General features: G+C 56.2%; 1 protein-coding gene across 1 annotated transcript in view; it reads left to right on the top strand.

Annotated features, from left to right (window-relative positions):
* The first annotated feature begins 24,022 nt into the window (after positions 1-24,022).
* CDH4 (cadherin 4) overlaps positions 24,023-27,371 on the top strand; it is a 534,326-nt gene continuing 530,977 nt past the window's right edge. The window contains exons 1-2 of the mRNA XM_057312450.1: positions 24,023-24,112; positions 26,557-26,668. Coding sequence (XP_057168433.1) covers positions 24,056-24,112; positions 26,557-26,668 — 169 coding nt within the window. The 5' untranslated portion in view covers positions 24,023-24,055. The remainder of the gene's footprint in view (positions 24,113-26,556; positions 26,669-27,371) is intronic.

Genomic DNA, 27,371 nt, shown 5'->3' with positions numbered 1-27,371 from the left:
AAATGGGATGATAATACCTACCAGCACTGTGGTGTGATGGGACAGTCCACGTCTGCAGGGACGGAGCCCAGGGACCCGTACCTGCCCGTTGCTGCTACTTCTGTTACACTACCCTTCCTTCCAGGCACAGAAGAGGCGGGTGTGAAAGGCAGAGAGAAATAAAAGCTGCTTAATGTCCCTTCCCAGAATCCCAATCTCTCCATCACCAGCAAACTACACATCTCAGTCATTCGATCATTATTTACAGAATGTGTGTCGTAGCCCAGCCATGCGCCAGACCCCAGGAGAGCCGACCCCAGGAGGGCGCACATCACAGAGCATCCTCCCATTTTCCCGGGGTTGCTCCCAGGACAGCAGCCTTTCCTACCTGGGCTCCATTGCCTCGAACTTGTTGAGTGACCTTGTTTAACTTTAGAAGTCATGGCTTCATATTTGGGTACGGCCAAGGTCAGGGTAGGATGTGGGGCCGTTCATGTGCCCGGTGATGAGCTTATGGGGGAGACGAGGAATGAGTCTGGCTGACCTGGGTTCTAGTCCTCTTCACACACCTGCTGTCTGGGCACAGACAAATCGCATCCCCCCCTCACAGGCTGGCTGGGGAGGTTAATTAAGTTAATGAACAGACAAGGTGCCAGGAGGTGAACATATGTGTCCGTTCTGATTGCCCACACGTCCCTCAGCCTAACGCGAGGTCTAGCGATCGAACAAGTACTAAGGAGATGTGTGAAAACACTAAGCTGAATTGCTTCCATTGTTGCAAAGAATACCTTTGTCCTTCTTTTTCTGCAAAATGTTACGGCATTAGAGCTAAAACAATTCATGAAGGACAGTGTGTCTGTGTGTCTGCATGTGTCTGTGCATGGGTGCGTGTGTCTGTGCAGGGGAGAGAGGATTCATTACTATGTGTGGTTGTGCAAGCACGAAAGAGAGAGGACCCTCCCCTGTGTCTCCTCTGCCTCTCTCTCTCTGCAGCCCTCCGCCTTCCTGCGCCCAGAGCCCGGGGTGCTGCCGGCATGACCGGGCACAGGGCAGGTGCGTGTGGAATTCAGCATCATTGCCGGCTGGCGGAAGGTGCTGAGCATGGACCTGACCTGGAGGGGAAGGCCATCTGGTCCGTCTCCCTGCGCAGAACCACCTGGGTGCCCTGCCCCAGCCAGAAGCCATGCCCCTGGAGGTGAGGCCCAGGGATCTGCATCCCTAGCAAAGGCTTCCGCTGGGGACGTTCCACGTGGACTGCCTGCCACCTGCACTTCAGTGCCCACCTTCCAAGGGGATTACCGGGTCTCGGCTGAAGTGGGCTCATTTTCACGTCATCGTGGGCCCCTGCCCACCACTCACAGGCCGTGCTGTTTACCCAGAGCACACTCAGGACCCACACACCACTTTCTGATTAAAAATCTATCTCACACACACTCAGAGCAAATTAAATCAGATCAAGCAGAAATTGCCTTAAAGGGCGTTAGTATTGTGCCTAACTTCCTGCTTCAAGTAGCCGCGCGAACCAGTTCCGCCACACGTGACCCGTCATCGAGGTCGGATCGGGGAGCAAGCCGGTGGCCCCATGGGTGTCTTTTGGGAACTGACCCTGGGAAGTCCCGCTCACCTTATAGTTCTGGATTTCAACTCGTGGTAGTGATAAGGTTGTGGGATACAGGTGACATTCAGTGGGGTGGAGTCTGGAGCCTACGACCAAGAAAGAATTCTTGAGATGTCTTTAGTGCAAAATTGGTGGTTTATGAAAGCACGGGGACAGGAGCCGCGGGCAGAATGAGCTGCTGCCCCTGGGTGGTGAGGGGGCTGATTATATACCATGGGGTTGGGGGAGATAAGGAAAAAGGGAGGTTGAGAAAGTACTTTCATATGTTAAAGAGGACACTGGAGGCCTTGCCATTGTCAAGTTAAGGTTGTTGACCCCTCTAGAAGTCATTAACAGTAAGATAGTTGGAAGCTTCCCGGGAGAATGTTACTTTCCTTCTATCATATGTCCTTATCAATGGGCTGCAGGTTTAAAAGAAATTCTATTTTATTTACATTCCCTTCTGCCTCCGCCTCCCTCAATTTTATGGAGGGGATGGTAATGTTAGGGCTTCAGGAAACTGAATTATGGGTCTCTGGAAGTTAGGCTATTGATAAGAAGGCTTCTTCCTTGTACATCACTAGGACACGTGTAAACTGACGGAGACTCAGGTCTTGCAGGATTGTGATCTCTGTTAGTTAACCATTTGTTTTTCTTTTCCTTAGCTTTTGGGCAGCCAGGAGTGCCCGGGGAATGTCACGTACATCCCATGGGGGGGGGGGGGGGGTTGCGCAGTGTCAGTTTCTGCCTTGTCTTCAGCTCGCCTTCTGTTCCCTCATCAGTGGAGGTTAGCGTCTCACCAAAACAAGGCGAGAACAGCAGGAGTCTTTGGACGGGTAGATGGATGGGTTTAGGAGATCGATTGCTCAGAATGGGAAAATGCATACAGTGTTTGGGGAGCGTTTGAAATGGAGGCAACTATTTTTGTAGCTAGAAATTGGAAGATGCTCAGAAGCCCCTGGGAGGGGGTGAGGGGCACGTGGGGCAACGTGGAAACGAAGTGAAGCTGCCCTTGGAAAGGGTGGTGTGGGGCTTGTGCCGACAAGACAGGGCAGCTACGGGCGGGCTCTTGTGGCCAGTAGGATAACGCGCCCAGCGCGCCTACCTCCAATGCCCCAAACCTGGGAACCCGTGACTTCCCACGGCAAAAGGGACTTCGCCGCTATGATTATGGTGATGAACCCCGAGAGCAGAGGTTTTCCCAGGTTCTCTGGGTGAGGCCAATTTAATCACGTGAGTCCTTAAAAGCAGAGAGCCTTTCCCAGCTATGGTCAGAGACAGGCACGCAAAGATGGGGGCTTGTCAGAGAGACAGACCTGAGAAGACAACCGGCTCCCTGGCTTTGAGGACGGAGGGAGGGGCATGGACGGAGCAGCGGGGGCACCTCCAGGGGCTCCAAAATGCACGAAAGGGATTCTCCCCTGGAGTCTCCAAAGGGAATACAGCCCTGTGGAGCCCAGTGAGACCCAGTTCAGACTTCCGACCTCCAGAACTGTGAGGTGATACATTGGTTCCTATTGTTTAAGCCGCTAAGTCTGTGCTGACTTGCTCCAGCAGCCCCAGCCGGCTCACAGGCTGCCTGCCCGCGTTTACTCCCGAGCCCCAGGCTACCTGTGCCAAGCGGGAACGTCAGTGTATTCACTCCACACAATTGTTTGGGGGGCTAAATGAGGTCTTGCATGGAGAAGGGCTTGCCCCTTGCCAGGACTCAAATGTCCTAAGCCATGGTTAGAATAAAAAAAAGGAAGGGGCCCTGAGCCACAAACTGCAAACTGTAGAACTCGTGAGGATGGCAAAGGATGTATCGTGATCATGGAGCTGGTAGGCTTGCTGCAGAATATTTTAACGGTCACGGAGAGCCGTCCTGCCTGTAAGTGGATAGGATGACCTCGGGTGTCTCTCTCACGCACCCGTAGCTCCGTAAGCCTGCGGAGCCCCCGACACTGCCCCGGCTTGAACCCGGGGAGACGCAGCTTGCCCACTTACATGCAGTTCACTGGTGGGGGTTCGGCTGACGGAGGAGACACTAAGTACAGAGGAACCGAATGAGAAAACAGTCTTGGGCCTCTGCCCCCACTTAGCCCGTTGCCGTCTCCTGACGATGCTGGAAATCATGGCATTGTTCTGTAACGCCAACAGGAAAGATGCTCACCCCCTCACGCCTGTGATTTCTGAAAGGTGAACTGTTCTATCTTCTTCTTACTTCCCAGAGAGAAAACCGAAGGCTTTTTACTCATGCCGCACCGTCCCAGTACCGCTTCTGCAAGTAAACTCCTGCCTCCTTCCCGATCCCGGGCAGCCCCCTGCCTTGTGCATCTCACAGCGGCTTCTTTTCCTTCGGGAGTGCATTCCCCGCCCTCCGTGCTGGCCTGGTGTGGCCTGGCAAGGACCAGATCAATTACCACGGGTCCCAAGTAAGTGCCTGAACCTCTCACCCCCCAGGCCAGGCGTGGCTGCCCCTCCAAGCCCCACCAGCAGGAAGCCGGGCTGCACACAGCGCCACTTAGTGGCTGTGAGTCGCAGGTGCGCCCTGCTGGGAGTCTGCTGGAGTTTGGGTGAAAGGAAAAACGGGGTTTTACAAAAGTCATCTTTTCACTCTGTCCCTAGAGCTCTCTGGGGATCTGAGAGCTCTGTTGGAACTTGCAGACAGTAGCGAACTATAAATGAAAGGGAATTAAAGACTGCGTACGTGCGTATCGATGAATTCAGCAGAACCACAGCACATGGCGAAACGGTCTGGTGTTAAACCTAGTATTTGTGCATGGAGACCTGGGGACAAAAGTGAGATCTAATCATCACCTATCTATCTTCTATGCACCTACCTATTGTCTGTCATCTGCCTGTCTGTCTACCTCTATCTGTAGTCACACGGACACACACACCACGGAAATGTGGATTACGTATTCAAGAGCAAGCAATAGAACTGTACTCTCCAGATCTTAGGGAGAAAGCACTGGGCACGGGATCCCAGACCCGCTGTTGTACTGAGAGCCTAGTGACCTGACTTTCTCCATTCAGGATGCTTTTGCAACGTGTGCGCTGAAAGCCTGAATGTGTGAGGACAAGCCAAGGCCTTGGAGGGGATGGGGGCGGGGAGCATCCCTTTGCTGTGGGGACGGGGGCCGGATGGACCTGGAAGGGTCAGTTGTGAGCGTGGGGCACCGTCTAACGAGGCGCTGACCGCTGTCTTTGCTTCAGCACTAGATTTGAGCATCACCCCCGCTCTTCTCGTCTCTCATCAGAGTTGGCCCCTGCCCTCTCTGGTTCCTTCCTGGCCACCCCTGGTCCAGACAGGGCAGACTGACTGCCACATGCCCAGCACGTGTCCTGCTGGTTTCCCAGCCACTGGCCACTGACTCTGGCTCTTCTAGACCCTACAGGAGATGGTGACAGCTGCTTCTGGCCAATGGGAATGTCCCTGCAGGTCACATGGCCAAGGAAGTTGGCCCCCATCGTCTCACCGGGCTGGTGCAGGCCTTGGCCCTGGGCACTCCTTGTGCCCAAATGCTCTGAGCCTCTTTCCCCACCCCTTGGTGAGGACCGCGCCCTAGAGTCCCGTCCTCTCTGCTCTCCCCGTGCAGCTCCACTGCACACTGTCAGGGGTGTGTGTCCAGGATCTGCACATGTGTCCTCCACAGGGATGGGAGCCCCCTGGGAGCCTCCCCCCCCCCGGGTCATCTGCTGTTTCCCTGTGTGCCGGGCGCGTTGTAGGCACGAGTGAGGTCTTCCAAACTGGGGAAGGAGGGCTCTTGGAGAATGTGGTCCTCACTGCCAAATGCCTGGAGGGACAGGTGGGAAGGACCGCTTCCTCTGGGCTGGACATGTCCCATCACCCTGGCTCTTAGCTGGAGGGAGGAAGCTACACCAATTCCAACACTGCTGCCCACCGTGGGTGACGCCCGCATGCGTGCTATTGACTGGCACTTCCCAAGCTCCCTGCTTTGGCAGCCCAGTGAGTCTCCCTAGTGGGGCTGGCCTGGGGACCGGAGGATGTTCAACAGCACCCCTAGCCTCTACCCACAAGCCACCAGTAGCATTGCCAACCATCCCCACTGCCACCCCGGTTCTGACACCAGAAGTACCCCCACACATTGCCAAATGTCCCTGGGGCAAACTCACCACTGCCTTATATATATAAAGTTCTCCATTCCTCACCATCTGCCTGCAAGGGGGCCATCATCCTTTCTTTACAGAACAGGAAGCTGAGCTCAGAGAGGTTAACACACTTGCTCAAGGTCACACAGCCAGTAAGCCAAGGAGCAGAACATTGAACTCATGCTTTAGCCTTTCTGGAAGTCTCCAGACTGGCATCTGCTGTCCTCCACCCCTGTGGAAAACACTGTCACTGAGGCCCTCAGTGTCTCAACCACAGGCACTGAGATGACTCCCACCCAGTCGGGAGGAACCAGATGGAAAGTTACCTTGATGCTCAGAGTAGCTGTGGCATTATGGGCTCAGATCAGCCAGCAAGCGGGTGAGCACATGGGTCTCTGGTAAGTGGGGTTAGAGCCTGGCCCTTGCCCACTAGGAACCTCCTTCTCACCTCATGCGAGGAGGAGGTAGCTGCACAGCCCAACGGGCTCATCATGCCTCACTAGTTTGAGGCAGATGTTAGCTGGTCCAGGACTAGGGTAGGCCAGGCCAGGACCTAAGGATGCTCACCCTCTCAGGGCTGACCCGTACTTGCCCGGTCTTGAGAGCAAAGTTGGGTGCCTCCTGTGCCCTGGGTGCCTCCTGTGTCCCTCCCCACCACACCCCCCCACCACCTCTGCACCCCTTCCACCCCCTGCCAGCACCTCCTGTGTCCCAGCTGGTCCAGTCCTGGCTCTTAGTCTTGCCCTCACGGCCCTTAGATTGATATTTATCCCAGTGGCCATGCTGGACCCCTCCACAAGTCCCATGCCCACCCCAAAGCTCTTCCAGTGTGATCAGAGAAGCGTGTGTAGCCCACGGCAACCCTTCCAACAAGAAAGGCTCATCTTCCAAGACACTTTGTCAAGGGAGGCTGGCCTCGGGTGAGCAGTCAAACTCAGGCCAAAGCAGGCCAAACCCAGGCCAGCCCAGGTCAATAGAGAGCTACTGGGGCAACCCAAGGGCAACCCGGCCCAACCCAGACCACGCCCAGGCCAGGGCTCTCTGCCGTCAGGGAAACAGGTGGCTGAGATCCAAACACAGAGGAAGCTGAAGGTCGGCCCAGTTCTATCCTGTGTCAGGGTCTCTGAATGCTTGCAAAAGGCACATCTCTCCCAACTGGACACTGCCTACTAAAAAGCCTGGCAGACATTGGGGTCCGGGGCTGCCCAGGCCGGCACGAAGCTCAGCTGTCTGATAGCACGCAGTGGCGCCCAGCGTAGCGCTCCCGGCTACTTGGCATCACGTTCAAACCACTGCTTTATTCCAATAATTACAAAGCTTCCTGGCCCCTGACAAATAAACAGCAAGCCTTCCATGTGCCGGCAGAGCCAGGAAAGGAAACGGCATCAGAGCCGGGCCTCGCTCTCCCCTGTGGGTTCCGTTGCTCCTCATTCGTGTTTGCCCAGAGCAATGGGAAACCCAGAGGCTGGCAGGCCTGTTACTCACTTGCCACCCCCGTCAATCTCGGTGAGGTTTACCATTATTGGATATGAGTTTGGGGTGAATTATTCAGGTTTCATATTTTGATGAATGGGGGAAAAATGCCTGTAGAGAACACAGAACTGTGCATGTGTGTGTTTCAAGAAAACAGACATCACCTTTGCCAACCCCCCCACCCCCACCGTGTCCATCCTATAAAGACTTTCTCGCACGTGCTCTGGGCCTGGGGACGCAGCGCCAGAGGTGGGAGCCCTGTCCGCGCCAGCCCCCGGGGGACGCTCGCTCTCTCTCCAAGCGTCATTTCTGTTGTCTGTGTCGGTTATGGTAACAATGACACGCACTGCCCGGAGCGCAGGGCGGGGAGATAGCTGCGTGCAGACCACAGTGCACCATTCAGTCCGTCGGGGGCCTGCACCAACCGCGCACGGCCTGGGGGCACACAGCACCCCGAGAGGCCCCGAGCCACCCCCATGACTCCCTCACCAGCCGCCCCGGGGCCCGCTGTGTGGTGATTTCCATGTGGGAGCCAAGGATCACCAAACCGAGCTGCCCCACGGCCGCCTCTGGTAAACTGGGAGATTTGCCTAATGACCCCGCGTCTCGGCGTCTACCTGTAAATAAGAGGCAGCCTCCTGGTTCCGCGAGAGCCTCCTGGGCAAGAAGGCTGGACGTGGAGAACCTCAAAAGCACTGTCACGGAGGGATGTGATTCTGTGTTAGGACTCCCCGTCCGCCTGGATTTAGCTGCTAGCTAACCACCTGTGCCAGACTGTGCCTTTTCTCCCTGTTTAGATAACCCACGGGGTGTCCGGGTCAATCGGCCGCCGCAGTCGGTCGGAAAGCCTCCCTCGCATGAGCCGGTCTCCGGTCTCCGAGCCTAGCTGGCTTCGGTGAGTGTTATCACTACGCCTCCTCCACCTCATAGTATTAATTTCATTTATAGCAGAACCAATAACTCATACATTCAAGGCAGTTTGTCATGCATACCTGTAAATAGATTGAAAGTTTACTGAAGCATGCTGGGTAAACATGCATCTGGTGTCTGCGCGTCTCCTGGACCCGCGCCAAGTCCTCTAGCTTCGGGCAGTATTTTTTATAATGCATATGAATTTATGCCACAAAGACAGCCTCGCCACCCCCAGCCCCTGCCACCGTCACCCCTGAAATCCCATTTAGTTCCAATTTTACTGCTCCAAGCCGGCTCTGTCGGAGCTAACCCTCTGAAGGTGACCTGTCACTGCGTCATTGTCCCATTGATTTACAGGAGCCGCCCGGGCTCCTGCCGGTCCTGCTCGGCCACAGGAGCAGGACCCCCTCGCCCCGCACAAGGTGAGTGCACAGAGGCAGGGCTCCCCCAGAAGAGGGCTGAATGCCCCCCCACGCTGCCCCCCCGAAGTGGCCTGGAGTCACTGACGGGTCCCCCAGAGTAGGCCGGGTGACTAATTAAAGAGGCAAGCTGCTTGCACAGAGCAAACCTCCTACTTCTCGTTAAGGCCGCATGTAAGGACAGTAAAATGGAATCTAAGAACATTACAGATCTATGGACCTTTTGACAATAGCCCCATTTTCCGAAATTTACCTCTAGGGCTCCGGGCATGCGCACTAACAGACGACATACATCCAAGGGAAGGAGTGCCCTGCGCTCTGAAGGCTGGACCCCAGGTCCGGATGGAGAGCTGGGCTCAGTTTTACTCTTTTCAGGGAGCTCTGTGGTTCTGCCTTCCCAGCATCCACCCCCGCCCCTTCTCCTGCTAACAGACCCTCAACAGCTCCTCAGCAGCAAGAGGCAGGTGGATTGACTCCACCCCCTGCGTGGTCATGTGACCCACACACGGCCAATCAGAGCACTGAAGCATCCCGGCACAGTGACCAGTTCAGAAGGCTCCAAAGACCAGGTTGGTGGAATGAGGCTCCTTCCAGAACCTGTACTCAGATGACTGGTCAGGTCAGGTCTCCTGTCGCTTGTGTTATTGACAAGGGTATAAAAGGGCTGCTAGTGTCCATCTTGCTAGCAGCAGGAGAACGCTAATTCAAACTGAAGCTAGTATGTGCAGTCCAGAAGGGGGAAAAGAAATCTATTTAGCCCCTAGATCCAGCCATGCCTGAAGACAAAGTATGTCTTGGCTTTTGGGTTACCTGAGCCAATGTATATTATTCTATTTTATTTTAACATAAGCCGGTATGAGGCGGAATTTACTCTCTTCTAACTGGAAAACAATATCCTGATAATACGACTGAGACCCCAGATACTGAGAGCCAGAGTCTCCCCATCCCTCCTGCAATTGTTTGACTGTCCTTGCAGCCACAAGAGTCTGGTTCTGAGTTAATGGTAGTCTTTGAATTCCTTCAAGTGCTATCCTTTGTAAAAGCAATCTCTCAGGTTGTCAGAGTGCGAAGTGATCCGATTGTATGGAGGAAATGTATCATTTTAAAATGAAAACGGAAAGGCGGGTTTTCTCTAAGGTCTTTTCTTTGAAATCGAGTGTCACCTCTTCCAGCATTTTCAGTGCCCCCCCCCCATGTGTTATTGCTTTAGAGGCAACCAGATATTCCTCCAGCATCCAGCCAACCTTTCTTCCCAGCTATGTCAACTGCTGCCCTCGGATTCAGACACGGGGCGCATGGCTGAGCCCTTTGCCCAGCTGGCTGCCACCGGCTCCCCTCTCCCAGTGGCCATGAATAATATGTGTGAATACACTTGACTTAGGTTGAACTATTAATTTTACTTTACTTTACATAGCTGGAGTCAATGGCATTTTGCACACAACAGGACAATCTATGTAAATGAACACACACAATTATGTAGATGGCTGTGCAGACATGTGCCCCTGGATGTGGCCGGGCTGCCACTGAATCGTGCAGCATGGGAGGCCTGATTCTGACTTCCTTCTAGACCTCAGGGAAACAGCCAAAGCTCAGACAATACTTGGGTTTCTGATTACAATGGAAAACACTGTCTGGGTTGGAGACCCTGCGTCTCCCTTTGCATGGGAGCTTTCCCTGATTCTGATGACGCTGGAAGGCAAAAAACCCAATGTCAGCTGCAGGGTTTGAAACAAGGGCTTGGTTTCTGACTTTATGTCAATGTGGTTCAAACTCTCTGCCTGCCTTCTGCCCAAATGCCGTGCTTCTGGTGACTTTCAGGGCAGACAGCACACAGAGTTTTCCAGAGTCTATTGGTGTAGTTGTGCCAGACTCGGGGTCAGTCTCTCCTGACGCAGGGGTGCTTCTGGGAGGAGGTCCCGTCTGAAAATCCACTGGGTCCTCTGGCCTCGGGTGGGTTTACTGAAAGGAGAGCCTGTGACAGACCTGGGCTGCACACAGTTTACTTAAGGATAGCTCCACTGATTTCTGCACGTGGATTTGTTATCCTGAGACTTCTGCTTGTGTGTGTGTGGTGGGGGGAGTCCCTAGTTTTCTACATATAAGACCGTGTCATCTGCAAACATAATTTTACTTCTCTTCCAGTTTGGATGATTTTAGCTCCTTGTTTTGCCTCGGTGCGCTGTCTCAGAGCCCTGGTGCCATGCTGAGCAGGAGCGGAGGGGACGGGCATCCTGGCCTTGTTCCCGATCTTAAGGGAAAAGCTCTCAGTCTTCCACCGAGTGTGATGTGAGCAGTGGATTTGGGATGTGTGGCCTTGGTTGTGTCGAGGGACATTTCTTTCTATTTCTAGTCTGTGGAGCGTTTTCTCTGATGAAGGGACTTGAATTTTGTCAAATGCTTTTTCCAAACTTATTGGGATGGCCATGTGATTTTTACCCTCTGTTCTGTTCATGTGGTGACGCAGTGCTTGATGTTTGTGCTAAACCGTCCTTGCATCCCAGCAACAAACCCCACTTGCTCTCGGTGTCCTGTCCCATCTTTTCAATGTGCTGTTGTATTCAGTTTGCTAATCCGTATTTGTCAAGGATGTTGTCTGATGAAAATAACTTTCTTGTGTCTCTTCCTGGGTTTGATGTCAGGGTAACACTGGCCTCAAAAAATGAGTTTAGAAATGTTCCAATCTCTTCAATTTTTTGGACAGATTTGAGAAGGATCGGAGCTGATTTTCCTTTAACTGTTTCCTAGAATTCACCAGTAAACCCATCTCGTCCCAGGTTTTTCTTTGTTGGGAGATTTTATATTGATTAATCTCCTTAGTCATCATGGATCTGCTCAGATTTTCTCTTTCTTCCTGATCGGTCTCAGTGGGTTGTATGTTTCTAGGAATCTATCCATTTCTTCTAGGTTGTCCTATTTGTTGGCATAAAATTGTTCATAGTCTTGGCGCCTGGGTGGGTCAGTGGGTTAAACTTCTGCCTTCAGCTCAGGTCATGATCTCAGAGACCTGGGATTGAGTCCCGTGTCAGGTTCCCTGCTCGGTGGGGAATCTGCTTCTCCCTCTGCCCTTCCCCCATGCTCGTGCTCGCTCTCTCTCTCTCTCTCTCTCTCTCTCCCACATGCACTCATTCTCTCTCTCTCAAATAAATAATAAAATCTTTTAAAAAGTTTGTTCATTATCTCTAATTATCTTTGGTTTCTTGTGGAATCTACTGTCATGTCTCCTCTTTCTAATCTTGAGTCTTTTTTTCTTAGATTGTTCTTAGTCTAGCTAAAGTTTTGTCAATTTTGTTTATATTTGAAAAATGACTCCGTTTTGTTGATTTTTTTCTATTTTTCAAAACTTTTCTTATTTCATTTATTTCTGCTCTCATCTTTACTACGTCCTTCCATCTGCTCACTTGGGGCTTAGTTTGTTCCTCTTTTAGCTCCTGGAGGTGTAGTCAGGTTGTTTGAGATCGTTCTTCCTTTCTCTGGTAGGCATTTATCACCCTGAACTTCTCTCTCGGCACTGCTTTTGCTGCATCCTATACATTTTATGTTGTGTTTTTGCTTTTATTTGTCTCAAGACATTTTCTAAAATCCCTTTTGATTTCTTTCTTGACCTATTGGTTGTCCAAGAGTGTGTATTTGTGAATTTTCTCCTATTTCTTCTGCTATTTTATTTGCAGTTTTCATTCATTCTCATTGTGATGAGAAAAGATTCTTGTTATGATCTCAATCATCTTAAATTTGTTAAGACTAGTTTTGTGACCTAATATGTGATCTATCTTAGGGAATGCTCTACGTGAACTTGAAAAGAATGTACACACACTCCCGTCTTCATTGCAGCGTTATTCACAGAAACCAAGAGGTGGGGAAGAAACCTCAATGTCCATCGATGGGTGGATGGATAAAGAAAATGTGGGGTATGCAAACAACAGAAGTTTATTCAGCTTTAAGAAGAAGGAAAAACTGCCATTTGGAACAACACAGATGAACCCAGAGGACATTATGCTGAGTGAATAAGCCAGACACAGAAGGACAAGAAATGGGTAATTCTAGTAATGCGAAGTAACTAAAATAGTCAGACTCATAGAAACAGAGAGTAGAATGGTGGTTTCCAAGGGCTGGGGAGTGGGGAGCTGTCCTTCAGTGGGTGTGAAGTTTGAGTAAGTTCTAGGGGTAAGCAATACAACTTAGTGCCCACAGGTGACAATATCGTTCTGTGCACCTGCGAGTTTGTAAGAAGGGCGTATCTCCTGTGAACTGTTCTCACCACAGTAAAAGAATAAAGGAACGAATGAATGCTCACTCGAGAAAAAGTAAAGATGCTCTCAGGAGGAGGGAGACAGGGAGGGTGGAGGCTGGCTTATTGGCTGGTCCCTGACCAGACACCTGGAGCTCTGCCCAGAAAGTCACTTCTCAACGATCAATTCCTGCCATACAGTTGGGCCGCTTCGCACTCTGACAGCCTGAGAGATTGATTTTACCAAGGATAGGAGCTGGGGTCCTCATCCACCAACTCCCCCCCACCCTGGGTCACAGGCTGACCCCAGTGAATGATCTGTGCCTCTGACCTCCCTGCGCACACACACACCCCTTGGGTTCAGCCTGTGCAGGGATGAAGGGTGCCTGAGAGGCAGAAGGAGGTACCTCCAGGGCTTGAGGTAGGCAGCCACCTGGGCACTCGGTGCATATTAGAGGTGTGACCTAGCTGGGGCCCCAGCTTCAGTGCAGAGCCTGCCCTGGGGCCACCAGGTCACCCTGGCGTGGACTGTAGAGGTGTCCCAGCTCTTCCAGGGTCCGGGGCTGCATGTAGTGCCCTGCACACCCCGAGTGTCATTTGCGAGGTGAGCTTGTGGAGCTCAGTCTGGGAAGAGCGTCCCGCCTGCTGCTTGTAGGACACGTCAGCTCCTCCAAGTCGATGTGGAAGGTTCGTTCTGTCCTCGGCTGTGCATTACCCCTCACTCTCCCTTGCTCTGCGGGCTCCTCATTGCAGAGGCCACCCCGCCCATACGGCGTCACACAGCAGAGGCCCAGGGCCGGAGTCATCGTGTCTGGCCTCTGATGTCGGTGGGACAGGGAGTCGTGGAATAACAGAAGTACATCCCACATTTACCATCTTAGAGGCCGTTTATATCCATTTCCCCCACCTCTCCCTCCCGGGGAGCTCCGTCCATGCACGGTGCAGTGCAGGCTGCACATGTCCCCGGTGTGCTTTGTGTCATCACCAAGAACCTAACGGACACACAGCTGCCCGCATCTGATAGGAACCCTCCAGCCGCAGCCTGGGCCGCTCAGCCTGAGGAAGGACATGTAACCTGTGTTTAGTCTCTGGAAATGCATTGTTTTGCTCTTTTTGTTTTGTTTTGTCTTTCCCCTTCCCCTGCCTCCTTCTGGTGTCGGAGAAAACATGAGTTGAGATGCACAGTTCCTGTCTTACTTTCCCCCCTGCAAACTGCAGTGTGAGCAGAATAACACATTCCATGTGTGAAGGGAGGGTGTGGAAGGGGCTTGTGTGCTGAGCCGGGGCCTCCTGGGGCTGCTACTTCCTTCCAGCTGCATGAGAGAAGCAAGCCTATTAGGACGGGGTTGGGATTTTCAGCTCCAAGTTCTGTGTTTAAGGCTGGAATCAAGCGGATGTTGGGCCACATCTGCTGGCTCGGATTGGCTGTTCCCCATGGGCACCTAGAGGAACACACGCCTCCCCCAGCCCGACAAGACCGAAGGGCTGCCTGGGACAGCTCACCAGCCTCAAAGGCACCACGGACATGAGAACAGGTTTCCTTCCTGTGTCTGAACCGTGACTGGCCAGGTGAGCAGGTTTTGGGAACAGCTGCGTGGGTCTGAGTCCACACCCCCTCTTGTGCTGGGCAATGTCACAGTCAGTTATCTATTGCTGTGTAACAAAATGTCCCATAACTAAGGTCATAAAACCCTCACTTCCAATTATGTCTCACAGGTTTATGTGTCAGGAATTTGGACAGGGCTTGGCTGGGTGGTTCTTCCACAACGTCAGGGAAGGTGACTCGGTGGTACTCAGTGGTGGGCAGGCTGGTCTGGAGAGTCCTGGAGAGCTTCACTCACAAGGTGGGCACGTGGCGATGACCACGCCAGGCACCGTGCACCTGGCCACCCCAGCATGGTGGCCAGACTGTGCACATGGCAGCTCAGGGACCCAGCGAGGGAGCTGCAAGAGGCCTCCAGGGGGGGCTTCCTGTGACCTCGTCTCAGAGGACCCAAACTCCGTTCTATCACATTTGGCCAACCGAGTCATGAAGGCAAGCGTGCATTCTGGGGAGGGCAGCGAGCCTCACCTTTCAGTGGGAAGAGCAGCAAAGAATCTGCTGCCGTTCTTCTGTGACCCCAGGCCAAGCTGCGGCTTCGTGCACAAGTCTGGATTCTTCCTGAGTGAATGATGACAGTAGCGAGCTCCACTTTGGAAACGGAGCATGGCAAAATAGTGGAATCATGCACAAAACCTCACTGTCTTTGGCCTTGAATAGGGCCCGTGGGGAAGGTGGCTCTTCCTTCCTGGTTTCCACCTGGAGGGAAGCTTCCGACCGCATGCACCAGGGCCACCTGCCGGTGACGCCAGCCCTCGGTCTGCCAGCGGCACTCTCTCCCTGGCACTTCGACTGCATTCCTCCCAACCCTGCTCGCAAGTGCAATAAACAGGCTTCTGCACGGGGAAGGCTGTGGCACTTGCGGAAGATCATTATCTCTTAAGAGCGGTGAGTATTCGTTGAGAATGTGCCTTCCCCAGCAATAATTTATAAATGAAAGAGAGAACAATCATAATAGCCAATGATATCCCAAAAAGAAGGAGACTATTTATAAATGCAGAGTGCTTCATCCTTGCCAATTCCCGAATCTTAAGTACCTAAGTGGGAGAGAGTCAGGGCAACTTTGTTAATTGGCATCTAAAAATCTGTGTTGTGAAAGGTGCTCACTAGGCCTGGGAAGAGATGGGAACGCGGCCAGCAGGCTCCAGGGCAGCGGCGCTCACCCCAGGCCGCGGGGGCTGTGGGCACAGAGGCGGCAATGGTGGGAGGGAAATGCCGGGGAGCAACAGCCCCAGGCCCACTGCCAGCTCATGGCCAGAGGCTGGGGGAGGTCACCCAACCCACCTGATGGGGCCTGGGCTGGAGGCTCCGAGGCTGGGATCCTGGGCACCGAGGACCACAGAAGTCAAGAGAGAAGCCGTGGACTTACCTGAAACTCACTTAAGGGAAGAGCCTGTAGTCATCACTGTTTAAAAACCCAGGGATATTGGGAAGCCAACATGAGGTCCTTAAGTAGGTGATTGGACAAAAAAAATGTGGTACATCTGGACCGTGGAACATTTATTAGGGGTAAACAGACATGAGGAACCATCAGTGCACATTGCTAGGGGAGAGAAGCCCGGCTGAGAAAGCTACACACTGTGTGGTTCCAACCACGTGACGTTCCGGAAAAGGCAGAACTATGGAGACAGTAAAAGACCAGTGGTTGCAGGGCGGGGGGGAGGTTCTGGGGGCAGCAAGGATGGGCAGGCAGAGCACCGGGGAATTTTAGGGCCGTGCAAGCATCCGTATGACAGTGTGACAGTGGACGCACAGTTGGCCTCATCCCGGACCAACAGCCCCTAGGACCCTGACTGCAGGGTCTCTGGGAGGAGAATGGCGCCTGAGCTGAACACGTTTGCTTTTTCTCACCTATAAATTACAGCGGATGCTGCCAGTGCCGCTTCTGGAGCGGGGAGGTGGTAAGGACGGGCTGAAACCCCAGGCGTACAAGTGTGAGATGCGGCTGCTGTGCACGCCTGCTGGACCCTCCCATCCCTGGCCCGGTACTGCTGTTTTAGGTCTAATCTCGGCACCGGCCGCTGAGAACTGTGGGGACAGGGGCGTGGCCCCTGGAACACAGCACAGCCCTTGCTCAGAGCGGGAGCCCCGAATGGATCCATGAATGTGGACACAGGAGCCCAGGCTCGCTAGGCAGAGACGCCGGCTGCTGGATCAAACAGGCCTTCCTCACCTTTGGTTCAGGAGATGGCTAGCTGTGGTCCTGGGGGACCACTCTTACTGTCTCTGGAAAACAGCTGTGATCTGGATCAGACCTCCCGTTTTTTCTTTTCTCCTTCCTCAGTTTGAATGCTCCAGAAGACTGCTTTCTATGGAGCTTCTAACTGGGCACTAAAATGCCCCCCAGGGAGAGCCGGGGCTGCTGACTGACCTGTGCTCATCTCCCTAGTCTGCTTTGAATGAGCTGCACCACTCAGTGAAGCCGTGTGCCTCTCCGAGCCTCGGGGAAATAGGGCTGCAGCAGATGAGGTGGTGCCCGAGACAAGAGTGCTGCCCAAACGTCCCCGCGATTCACCCAGCACGCAGCTCCAAGCTGCTGTACGGCACTCAGCCTTCAGCTGCAGACCTTCCATGGGGACCTGGGGACTGTCTTTTCTGCAGCTTTGGGGGCAGAGCAGGCTCTTGCACACGCTGGGTTATTTTGTGCCCTCTCATGGCCTCCTCGATGCCCCAGCACCTGCCTGCACCCCTCCACCCAGGACTTGCCTCTTTTGCAGCCGGAGACCAGGTCTGGGCCATTCGCTCCTAGGAATCAATGCTACGAGTTTGAGCTTGACAGCCGGATCGCCTGCTGAGTAGACTGGACGGCCATGCACCATCCCCACTTTCTTCCTTCAGGGCTCTCCTGCCCCCACGCAGTGCCCAGCAGCCTTGAGGCCCCTGCCAGCTGTCCCGAGAACCCCACTCTCATACCCCACCCAGACAGGGGAGATCCTTGCCACTCCGACCACCTGCGACACATCCCTCCATCAAACCAGACATTTGTTTGCCCAACTCATGTTAGCCCCCCTCCTGGAGAGATATCAAAACTTAAGTCACAACAGGACGTCCAAGATGGAAGTGTTTGGAAGTGATGTAACGCCTTAACCAGTGGTGTGCATTCGAAGTCACCGGGAACGCTGAGAACACACTTGCTCAGGCCCTGAGATTTGCGGAGCGTGAATCTAAGCAGCTGGGCTGGGTTCCATGCACCCATGTTTTGAAGATGCTTGTCAGGTGGTCCTGTTGCACAACTGAAGTTTGAGAATCCCTGTCCTATCCCGAAGAAGGGAATCTCTAACCGGGGCGGGGGGGCGGGGAGCAGGGGGCGTCATGATTTTAGGCAGGTGGCTTCATCCATCTGCCTCTGAGTCTTCTTTCCCAGTAGAGCTTCAGTCACAGACTCGAAGCAGAAGAAGGCGCACTTGCTCCTTGAAGACAGGCCCGCGTCTCTGGTCCCTGTGACTCCGGCCCCCGGGACTGCGGCCCCCGCTCTCAGCAGAATGCCACGCTTCGGCCTCCACTGCACATTCACCCCTGCACCTGAGCAGCACGCAGGGGGCTGGGAACTCTGGCCACTCCCCGAGGAATCCAGCCACCTCCCAGCGGCCCTGGGACTCGCATCCTGGAGAAGGTGATGGGCACTAATCCCCCAAAGTTCGATAACAACACTAGACAGGACCCAGCCAGCCCCTCAGCAGGTAGAAGCCAACTCCCTGGGGACGTCTGGGGGGCTGAAGTCCAGTGCGGTGTCCCCAGCCGCAGATGGCGGTTTGACACGTAAAGCACACGCTCACCTGCTTCCTGTTCTCCTGGTCTCTGCTGTGTTTCATGGCTGCTCTTGGTCTGCTTAGATTTCCAACGTCCCCCCTCCCCGCTCTCCCTCCCTCAAATCTAATATTCACTATTTTACTATTTAACTGCTCTCCTCTCCGCAGACTTCTGTTCTCATCACCCTCCTTGCAGCCCCCTCCCCGCCTTCCGAAAGTCCTGTCGTCGGCTTGTTCCCCCTACAGCGGCCTCCTCTGGCTTCAGTTCTCCTGCTCCCGCCCTGGAGTTTGCGAGCAAAGAGAAGAAAAGCCGCTGCTTTGCGGGACCCTCCTTACTCCTCCAAGGTTGAGTTTTGGGAGACCGTCCACCCCACTTTCCTGCTCATCTGTTTGGTGCTGGGCCTGGTGCCAGGAGGGAGAGAGCCGTGGGTCAGGCGGAGCTGCTCCTGCCCCCCGCAGACATGAGAGGAGACGAGAAGCAGAGCGACAGGTGAGAAAGGTCCTGGCTGAGTGGGAGGTGCGAGAGCAGCCTTGCAGTGGGTCTGGCTGGGCCTCTCTCCGCAGAAGCCTGCATGCTGAGCCGCAGTCAGCCATGCGAAGACCTGGGGACAGAATGTTCTGACAGCAAGTGCAGAGACCCAGGAGCAAGGCCCATGGGGGTGGGGGTGGAGTCGCGGTGGGGGCCAGATGGCATAGGTCCTTGTGGGCCATGGAGACATCATTGGTGGTGCAGGAGGGTCCAACTGAGGGCTTGAAGCAGGGGCGTGCTGTGACATTCTCTGATTTACGTTTCCAATGGGGCCCTGCAGGGCCTGGTTTGCAGGGAGAGTGGAGGGGAAGAGGTGGCTGTAGGGGTCCTGGTGAGAGATGATGGGCCTTGGGGCCCAGGGGGAGGGAAGCAGATGCTTGTGCAATGTGCTTTGGGAGAAGAAACAACAGAAAAAAGAAAACAGCAAAGTAAATGAATTTTAAAAAGTCACTTCTCTGCTCCCTTCCTGATGCTACGGGGACACAGGGCACCTGAGATATAGATGGACGCAGCGCCATCCCAGATAAGGAGGTCCCAGGGAGCAGGGGTGCGGGGCAGTGCCATGCTCCTGGGGCCCGGTGCCCGTGCCACCCTGGGGACACACTAACAGGGTGCACGGCACTCTCTCGCTGACATGACATTTCCTAGTCCACCCGCATCAGCTGAGGTCAGCCTGACCTCCTTCCTCCTTCTGTCAGCTGCTTCTAAGAACCAGGCAACGATGGGTCGGACACCACGCAAGGTCGTGAGTGAGCACTCTGTTACTGGCGTCAGTGTGACATGGGTCCCTGCTCCCAACGCTGGCGCTCCCCCCTTCTTGTAAAGCAGACAGGAAACAAATGAGCAAAACAGCACTACAGAACGAAAACCCTCTGGGATCCTGAGGCGGCCCTTCTCCTCCTTCTGTTGCCAGGATGGGTCTCCGTTCTCCAGCAGGTCCCAGGCCATGGGTCGTTGCTCCGTGGGACTCTGCTGTCCCGATCCTTCTGAGCTGCATCTCCTGCTTTATAGGAGATTCCAGAGTGTCAAGGGCCCTGCCCCCACCCAGTCCCAGAGGAGCAGCGGCCCCTGAGAAAGGTATCCACCGGAGACGCGGATTCCTCCAAACACAGTGGGCATCACCAGGCTCCTTGGGGCACCGGCTCAGGTGAGGGTGTGGGTCTGGACTCAGGCAGCCCTGGGTTCCGGGTCAAGCTCCTCGGTTTTCTGCCCTGGATCTGGGAGGAGTGTGGGGTGCAGCCCAGAGGGGGGCACGAGAGGTGCCCGAGAGCCATCACCGTGGCCCCCTCTCTGCCCATCCATCCACCAGATGCCGGCTCTGCGGAGAGGGACGAATACACTGTGCCCCCACCCACGAGGCTCTCAGAGTGTCCAGGGGGAGGCGGGCGGTAAACAGCTCCAGCGCGGCGTGCAGGTGTGAAGACAGATGTGCAGGAAGAGTCCTAGGGCCACCAAAGCCAGGCTGCGGCCCCCGAAGAAAGGGAGGTATGAGTGACAGAAGAGCCACGTCCCACGCAAAGGCAGCAGGTGTCCTGGCAGAGGGTGGGCAGGGCAAACACACAGGAGCCGGGAGGGATACCTTACACCTGGTGTATCAGAGGTCGGGCTCCCCCGGGGCTGGGTGTGGGGTGCTGGCCTGACCCCTGGGTCTCTGCGCCAGAGCCTGGCGGTGGTCCCCTAGGTCCTCAGTCACGCCGCCTAGCACTCGGCATCGCCACTCCCGTCTTCTGTCCCCAGGAAGCACTACCTTCTGTGTAGGTGGGCATGACTCGAGATAAGGATTCGAAGACCTTTAAGGCAGGGCCTGGCACACGGTAAATATCAGTAAATGTTAAAAGGGAACGATGATATTGTTGAAAACAAATCCATTGCTCAGTGTCGTGGCTGAGTGTCGTCAGAACTGACGGCAGAGAAGGACTTGTGCTGGCCTCTCTCTCGCTTTTTCCTTTAAGATTGTTCTCTGTTCCACGTGGGGAGGCGTTCTTGAGCTGGGTGTCAGGATGATTTCGTCCACTTCCACTGTGCCTTGAATAGCTTCGACTTGCCACAAAGATTCCGCTATATTCCAGGAACACACCTTTTACTAACATCTCCCTGCTTTCTTTACAAGACAGCTTTTATCTACCATGGAAGTGTCTAAACCATAATGATGAGTGGGGAAAGCAAATTAACATCAGATGAAAAGGCAGGGAAACGGAGCCCCGATACAAGTATTTGATTTGCTTCGAGAGACGAGCCCCTTCCCAGGCTCAGCTCCACAAGTGGGAGAAGGAAAAAGTCTACCGCGCTTAGCGAGCATCTGTGGACCAATTACAGTCAACAGTTTACAGGTGGCGAGAGGGAACCTTCACTCACATGCTACCCTCCCAAAAGAGTTGTCTTAATCTCTCTTAGAAACAAAAGCACACTTTTCTCTAGGGCTCTTTAGCCAGCAGGCGGAGATCACAGCTCCTTCTCCAGGCAGGCTGGAGCCCCCGGAGGCTGGCCAGAGCAGGGCTGGCTGGGGTCCTCCCTCAGGGCCCCTCAGACAAACTGTCGGAGTTTGTCCAGCTTCGTCATGCTGATTCCCAGGCTCTGCCCCCAGAGGTCCAGATTCAGTAGGTCTGAAGCAGGGCCCAGGAAGTAGCATTCTGGGGGGCTCCCAGGAGCTGTTTATGACCTGTGGGATAAGCCAATCGTTCTCCAAGGCTGGCATCTACCCAAGAGGTTGTTAAGGGGCCAGGTCCTGGGGCCCATGCCCCGAGGCCCCACGTCAGCAGGTCTCAGGTGGAGCCCCGGACTCCGAATTTCCTGGGAGCCTCTCTAGGAAGCTGAAGCCGATGATCTGAGGACAGGTAGAGTGCATTCACACGCAGATTCCCGCACTGTACGTCTGGGGTGTGGCCCAAGGTTCTGCATTTTAAACACACTCCCAAGGAGTGTGGATGCTGCTGGTCTGGGGGTCCCACGTCAAGGGGCCTAGCCACAGACCATCTTTTGCACTCCACAGCCATGTCTTCTAGACCATATTTTTGCTTCCTTTCTAACTGCGTCCTCCCTGCTTCGTTCACAGCAAGCGTGATAAACCAATGCTCTCTACTGGACTTGCCTCAGTTACTGCAGTGCTTTGAAACCATATTCCTGAAAATGTGGGTTCCCATAAGACATCAGACACTGTGTAAAGGGCTTCCTCCAGCAAATGAGTTTGGGAAGTGCTACCCGCCGGGGTTGCAGGGCCTGGGTGAGAGGTGGGCTCTGCAGGCCGAGCCCGGGGCTACCGTCTCCATACCTCCCCTCGCCCCGCTGTGCGATGGGGATGCTAACTGAGCCCACTTATGGAGTGAGGACAACTCTGCAAGTTAATTTACCCAAAGCTCCCGCATCTCTGCCTAACTCAAGTCTAGATGTTCTCGGAATGCACATACCCTGCTTGGAAGGCACGGTGCCCTTCCATAGCATCAAGACTCTGAGGCACTCCGCAGACCGAGACAGGGAGATGTGTCATCCAGGGTTTGGGCCCCAGGACCCCCTCCCAACGTCACCATTTCTGCTGCTCAAGTTGCCGTGCCTGTTTGCACTCCAGTGGGTGACAGAGCGCGGTAGAGCACCTGCTAACTTCTGGAGCACATGCCCCAGGAACAGTTTGCATTATGCTCTGGCCTTCTGAAGACAGAGGCGGGTCCCTGCAATGGACATTTCAGGACCGCCTGTGTGAGCTCTGCAGGCAGTGATGAAGTACACTGAGTCGGGGGGAAGCAGCGGGGGTCTTTCAGAGATGTGAGCTCATGGCTGAGGAATGCAATTTCCCCCAGTGTGGATTTCGGGTGGACTTGTCCACGGAACCTCACTGGCAGCGCAGAGCCTCTGCACGTGTGAACATGATGAGGCCGGCGCATTGGGCCATGTAAAGCTGTCACCCTGTTACTCCCCTACCAGGTCAGGAATGTTCTGAGATGCAGGGCAGGGTGTGGCAGGCTGGGACAGATGTGCTGTTCTGTTTATTAGTCCCACACGCTTGCTTAGGGGACCAGATACTGCATGAAAGCTCAGGGGTTTGCACGTAGGTCTTGCCCCACTCCTCCTGGCTTAATCGATAACCTGAAGTCTAAAGCAGCGGGGGAGCTAACCAGCAGCCCACACTGCCCAGGTGGGAGGGTCCTGGGGGAGAGGGAAAGGCCCCTTTGCAGCTCCTCTGCTCTCCTGCCCAAGTTGATTCTGACCTTGGAGCTCAACACTTGCCCTCAATCCTCTCCCCCCTCCTTGGCAGTGCATTTCTTAAACCAGAGCTAACTATTCTGGACGCAGAACTCCTCCAAACCAAGACAAAGACATTTCAAATATCTGAGCACACAGAATCACTTTTCCTAAATCTCCAAGCTGAAAGGAAACGTGCAAAAAACATCTACTCACTTTCCAAGCTGTACATATCTTTCAATTGATGATCCCTTAAAGAAGTGTGCCCCCAGTTCAGAAATCACCCAAGCAGAGCCAATGGAGTCGGCCTGGCCAGCCAGCGCTGACACTCCTGACAGCTCTTCTGTCGGAAAATTTCTTCCTTTTCTTTCCCGGGGCCTCCAATTTCTTTCTTGGCTTCTCAGGCCTAACAGTGCGTTTTGACGCACAAACAGGAATTAGTCCCGTCCCCAGTCCTTAGGGACACACCGCAGCAGGGGCTCCGACTTTGAGCTCTGCACTGCGCTGGAGGGTCTCAGCCTGCAGCCGGTCTACCGCCTATCTCCTTTCTGAGCTTTTCGGATGGGCTGGTCTCTCAGGGCTGACTCCCGACCGCCCAACGTGGGCGCAAGGCCTCTGGCGAGGTGGGCCTGGGCTGGGGAAGTCAGTGTGAAGACCCCCTAAACGTAGAGAACACAAGGGGAGCGCCCTCCCACCGTGGGCCGGGCAGGAAGTTGGCCTAAGCAGCAGGGGCTCCCCATCCAGAGGGGGCGCCCAGGGTATGTGGCGGGGCTCCCGAGAGCCTTCATCAGTCTTCAGGTCCCCGCCCTTTCCCAACAGTACGAAGAGAGGGTCGGGGCCCCTTGGCCCACCCGGCCTCCGGCGCCCGGCCGCGCTGGGCGGGGGCGCAAGGAGGAGGCGCCAGGAGCAGCGCGCGGGGCGCGGGCGCGGGCGCGGCGCGGGGGGCGCGGCGCCTTTAAGGCCCGCGTCAGGCCGAGCGAGCGCAGGGGCCGGGCTCGGGGCGGGGCCTCGGCGGGGCGGCCGCGCGGCTTCACCTGCAGTTCGGAGCGCGCGGAACAGAGGCGCGGGCGGCTGCGAGGCCGGCGGACGCACCGGCCCGAGGGAGCGCGCCGCCGGCCGACTTGGCCTGGCTCCCGGAGCCGGGCAGCTACAGCGGCGGCGCGGCCGGGCTGGAGGCGCGGGGCCGGATCGAGCGGCGGCAGCGGCGGCGGCGGCCATCGGAGCTGCGCGATCCGGGCGGCGGCCGGGAGCGGGCTCCGGGCGCCGGGCTCCGGGCGGGCGCCGGGGCGCGGCGCGGCGGGAAGATGACCGCGGGCTCCGGCGTGCTCCTCGTGCTGCTCTCGCTCTCCGGCGCGCTCCGGGTAAGTTGCCGCCTGGCGTCCCGGCCGTTCGGAAGCCGCGGGCACCGCGGGGCCGCCCCCGTAGCCGCCGGGGCGCGCACTCGCCCGGAGGGGCTCTCCCGGGCGCCTCCGCCGCGAGCACCGCTGCATCCAGAGGCTCCCGCGCTCCGCGAAGCCGCCCGCGGTCGGCAGGAACGGGGAGCCGCCGGGGCAGCGGCGAGCCGTGGTGCGAAGCGGGGTGGGATGTGGGTGGGTGGAGGGCCCAGAGAGCTCTGCCTGAAGCGGGACCCGCCAAGCATCCCTCGGCCGCCCCAGGTCCGCGGCCGCTGCTCGGAGCTCGGCTCTCCCGCGCCTGGGCAGGCTGCCCGCTGGCGGAGCCGGCGCGCCCTCCATCGCCCGGGAGCCGCGAGCCTCCGGAGTTGGCGAGCCCAGCCCGGGCCGGGACTGCGGGCGGGAGAGCTGGCGACAGCAGGCAGGGAACCAGGGGTGCTGGGGACAACCTCTCTGGCCGCCCTGCCCGGGGCCCGGGTCTCGCGGCGCGGCGCCGCCTCCGCGCTCGTCTTCCGGGTGCTGACAGGGACCTTGGCTGAGGGTGGGCAGCGGATGTGGACCGCGGGGCACCCTCGCCGCCGAGCCCCCGAGGCGCGGCTGGAGCCCGTGTCCGGCGGGGCTCTCGCCGCTGGGAGCGAAGCCGGGGAGCCAGGCGCCAGGCGGGCGCAGGGTGAGGGAGCCCGGGAGCGCGGTCCGGGCGCCCGCCTCCTTTCCGCGGAGCCCGGGAGCCCGGCCCCCAGACCGGCTGTGCTCGGCGGGTGCAGGCCCCGGGGGCGGCATGCGGGGCTGCGCGGGTGGCGCCCCTGGGGAGGCGGCGGGGCCGCGGGAGTTGCAGGAACCCCCTCTCGTGGCCGATCGGCCTCGCTGCTCCTCCGGGCAGCGCAGTTGTAACCTCCGAGATAAACAAGTGCGGCGCCCCCAGGCCGCTCCGAGGCTGCGGGGCGCTCCGGCTGCGCTCGCCACTCGCCCGGGCGGGGCGAAACTTTCCTGGGCGAGTTCGCCTCCGGGGCTCCGGTCCTCTGTGGAGCTCCGTTCCCGAGAAGTGGAGTCGCGGTTTGGAGCTTTCCCAAGGAATGAACTCGCGCCCCTCGCCCTCCCCATGGCGCTGTTGCGGGAGGGCGCCCGCGCCCGGGCGGGCGTCAGAGTGTGGGAGCCGAGGCCGGGCGGGCGGCGGCCCCGCGAAGGCACGACCGCGGGCTGCGCCCCTGCTGCTGGTGTGCGCTGCCCGGGGAACCGGCCGCTGAGCTCCGTCGTCTCAGCCCCCGCGTCCCTGCTGCGCGGGCAATCTCTTCGACGGTTCCCCACCCCTCGAGGATGACCTGGAGCTGCCACTCCCCTCAGCCGGGCTGGGGCCCCTTGCCAGCCCCCAGCCCCTTCTGTTGGGCAGGGTCCCGGGCGCTCCCAGCACAGGCGGACACCCACCCTTTCATTCAGTTAGAGGAGCTGTCTCGCCTGGTTGGGCTAGAGATGGGGGCTCCAAGGGCGGACCGGTGTTCAGCCCACTGGAGGTGGAGGGTGGAGCCCGGTCTTTGGGAAGCCTCCTCCCTGCCGGGCGCTGAGCCGCCTCTAGGAGGACCTCCTTTTTTGCTCTGCCCCCTCGTCCCCCCCTGGTGACCCGGGGAGAAGACATAAGCCTGCAGGCCCTCTGCACCCAGAGCTCAGCTCCAGGGCCACGAGGGTGCCCTGGCCATCAGGGCTGCCGTTGGCGGCACCTTCCTCTCTGTGGCTTCCTGGGCTGCCTTCAGATGCCTCTCTGATGTTGCCCTCTGTGGGGCCAGAGAGACTGCAGCCGGCCCACCTCCCCACCCAGCACCCCTGACCCCAGGCCAATCCAGCAGGGCCCCCTCATCGGTGCTGGACTTCCGCCTGCCCCGTGTGGGAAGCAGAGGAGCCTTCCCCTGAGGCCCGGGGTCAGAAGGTCAGGTGCACCCTCCTGCTGCGTCTCCGCCCGCTTCATGGCACTTCATCCCACCATCACAGGAGAGTGAGCACAGGACACAGGAGGAGAAGGTGTTTTCAGAGCCAGAGGCCACATTCACACCACTCTGATCGCCTCACATCGGGACAGCTGTCTCGTGTCATCGGTGGTTACGGACACTCCCTGGCTGTGCCCGGTTCATCACTGACACCTGACCGCGGGTGCGGCGTGTGGAGGGGAGCATGCGGTGCGTGCAGACTGTGGCTCTGCCCCGGCTGCGGGCGGCCACAGGGTCTGGGGGGCTGCTGAACCAGGTGAGTCCCTGAGAAAACAGAAGCAGAAGAGCGTTGGGTCAGGGTGGAGGCTGTGGCTTCTTCGTTTCTGTCATAGCCGGAGGCGAGACCCAGCCAGCAGCAGCCCCTCGTAAACATGGGCTTTGCATTAAATTTCTGTCAACTTCACATTTGTTCCAACCTCTTCTTTTTTCTGTGCTCAGGCCCACAATGGAGATCTTACAGCCAGGGAGACCTGCAAGGCTGGATTCTCTGAAGAAGACTACACGGCATTAATCTCGGAAAATATTCTGGAAGGAGAGAGGCTACTCAAAGGTAGGGGGCATGGGGGTGGGAAGAACTTGCACGTCGTGCTCTGGACGGGGGAGACATTTCCAGGAACAGGCAAGGCCAGGCTGTCTTTGAGGCAGGCTCTTTGCAAAATGTTGTCCGTGAGGTCAGTGAGAGGGGGATTCTGGGGACCTCGAAGGCATTTTGCATCACAGGTGAATGATTCAGAATGCCTGTCATTTTTGAGTGAGGTGAATCATTTCCTGGGCAACAAATTGGAATTCGGATGTAACGTCACCCAAATAATGTGCAGGGAGAGACTTTCTTGCTAAGTATTTTTATGTATGAAATTCTGGATTCTTAAATTATCCCTGCTTTGAAATGCATGATAAAGCAGACGATGTTGTTGGAGATGCGGTAAATAAGCCCACAGACGTTCTGTTCACAAATGTGGCATTCATTTTCATTACTGCCCCACTGACAACACGAAAACACACATGCAGGAGGGAACTACCAATTAGCTTTATCGTAATTGTAGGATTATATCCACACTTGTGATGGGAACGTCAGAGGCAGCTTCAGAAGTCAAGTGACAGTGGATCATTCTGCGTGTTGATCTGTTTCCCTTTCGAGACAAACTAATTAAACTTTCCATTTGCATGGGAGGGGAAATAAATCAGTTCTTCCTTCTGAGGATTCCAAATCCTACCACGAACACCGTGGCTGTGCGCCTTCCCAGAAGTAGCAG

Source organism: Ursus arctos, unplaced genomic scaffold (genome assembly GCF_023065955.2).
Source record: "Ursus arctos isolate Adak ecotype North America unplaced genomic scaffold, UrsArc2.0 scaffold_16, whole genome shotgun sequence".
In the NCBI taxonomy this organism is placed as follows: domain Eukaryota; kingdom Metazoa; phylum Chordata; class Mammalia; order Carnivora; family Ursidae; genus Ursus; species Ursus arctos.
Note: the sequence above shows the minus strand (reverse complement) of the source record. Positions and strands in the feature narration are given on the sequence as shown.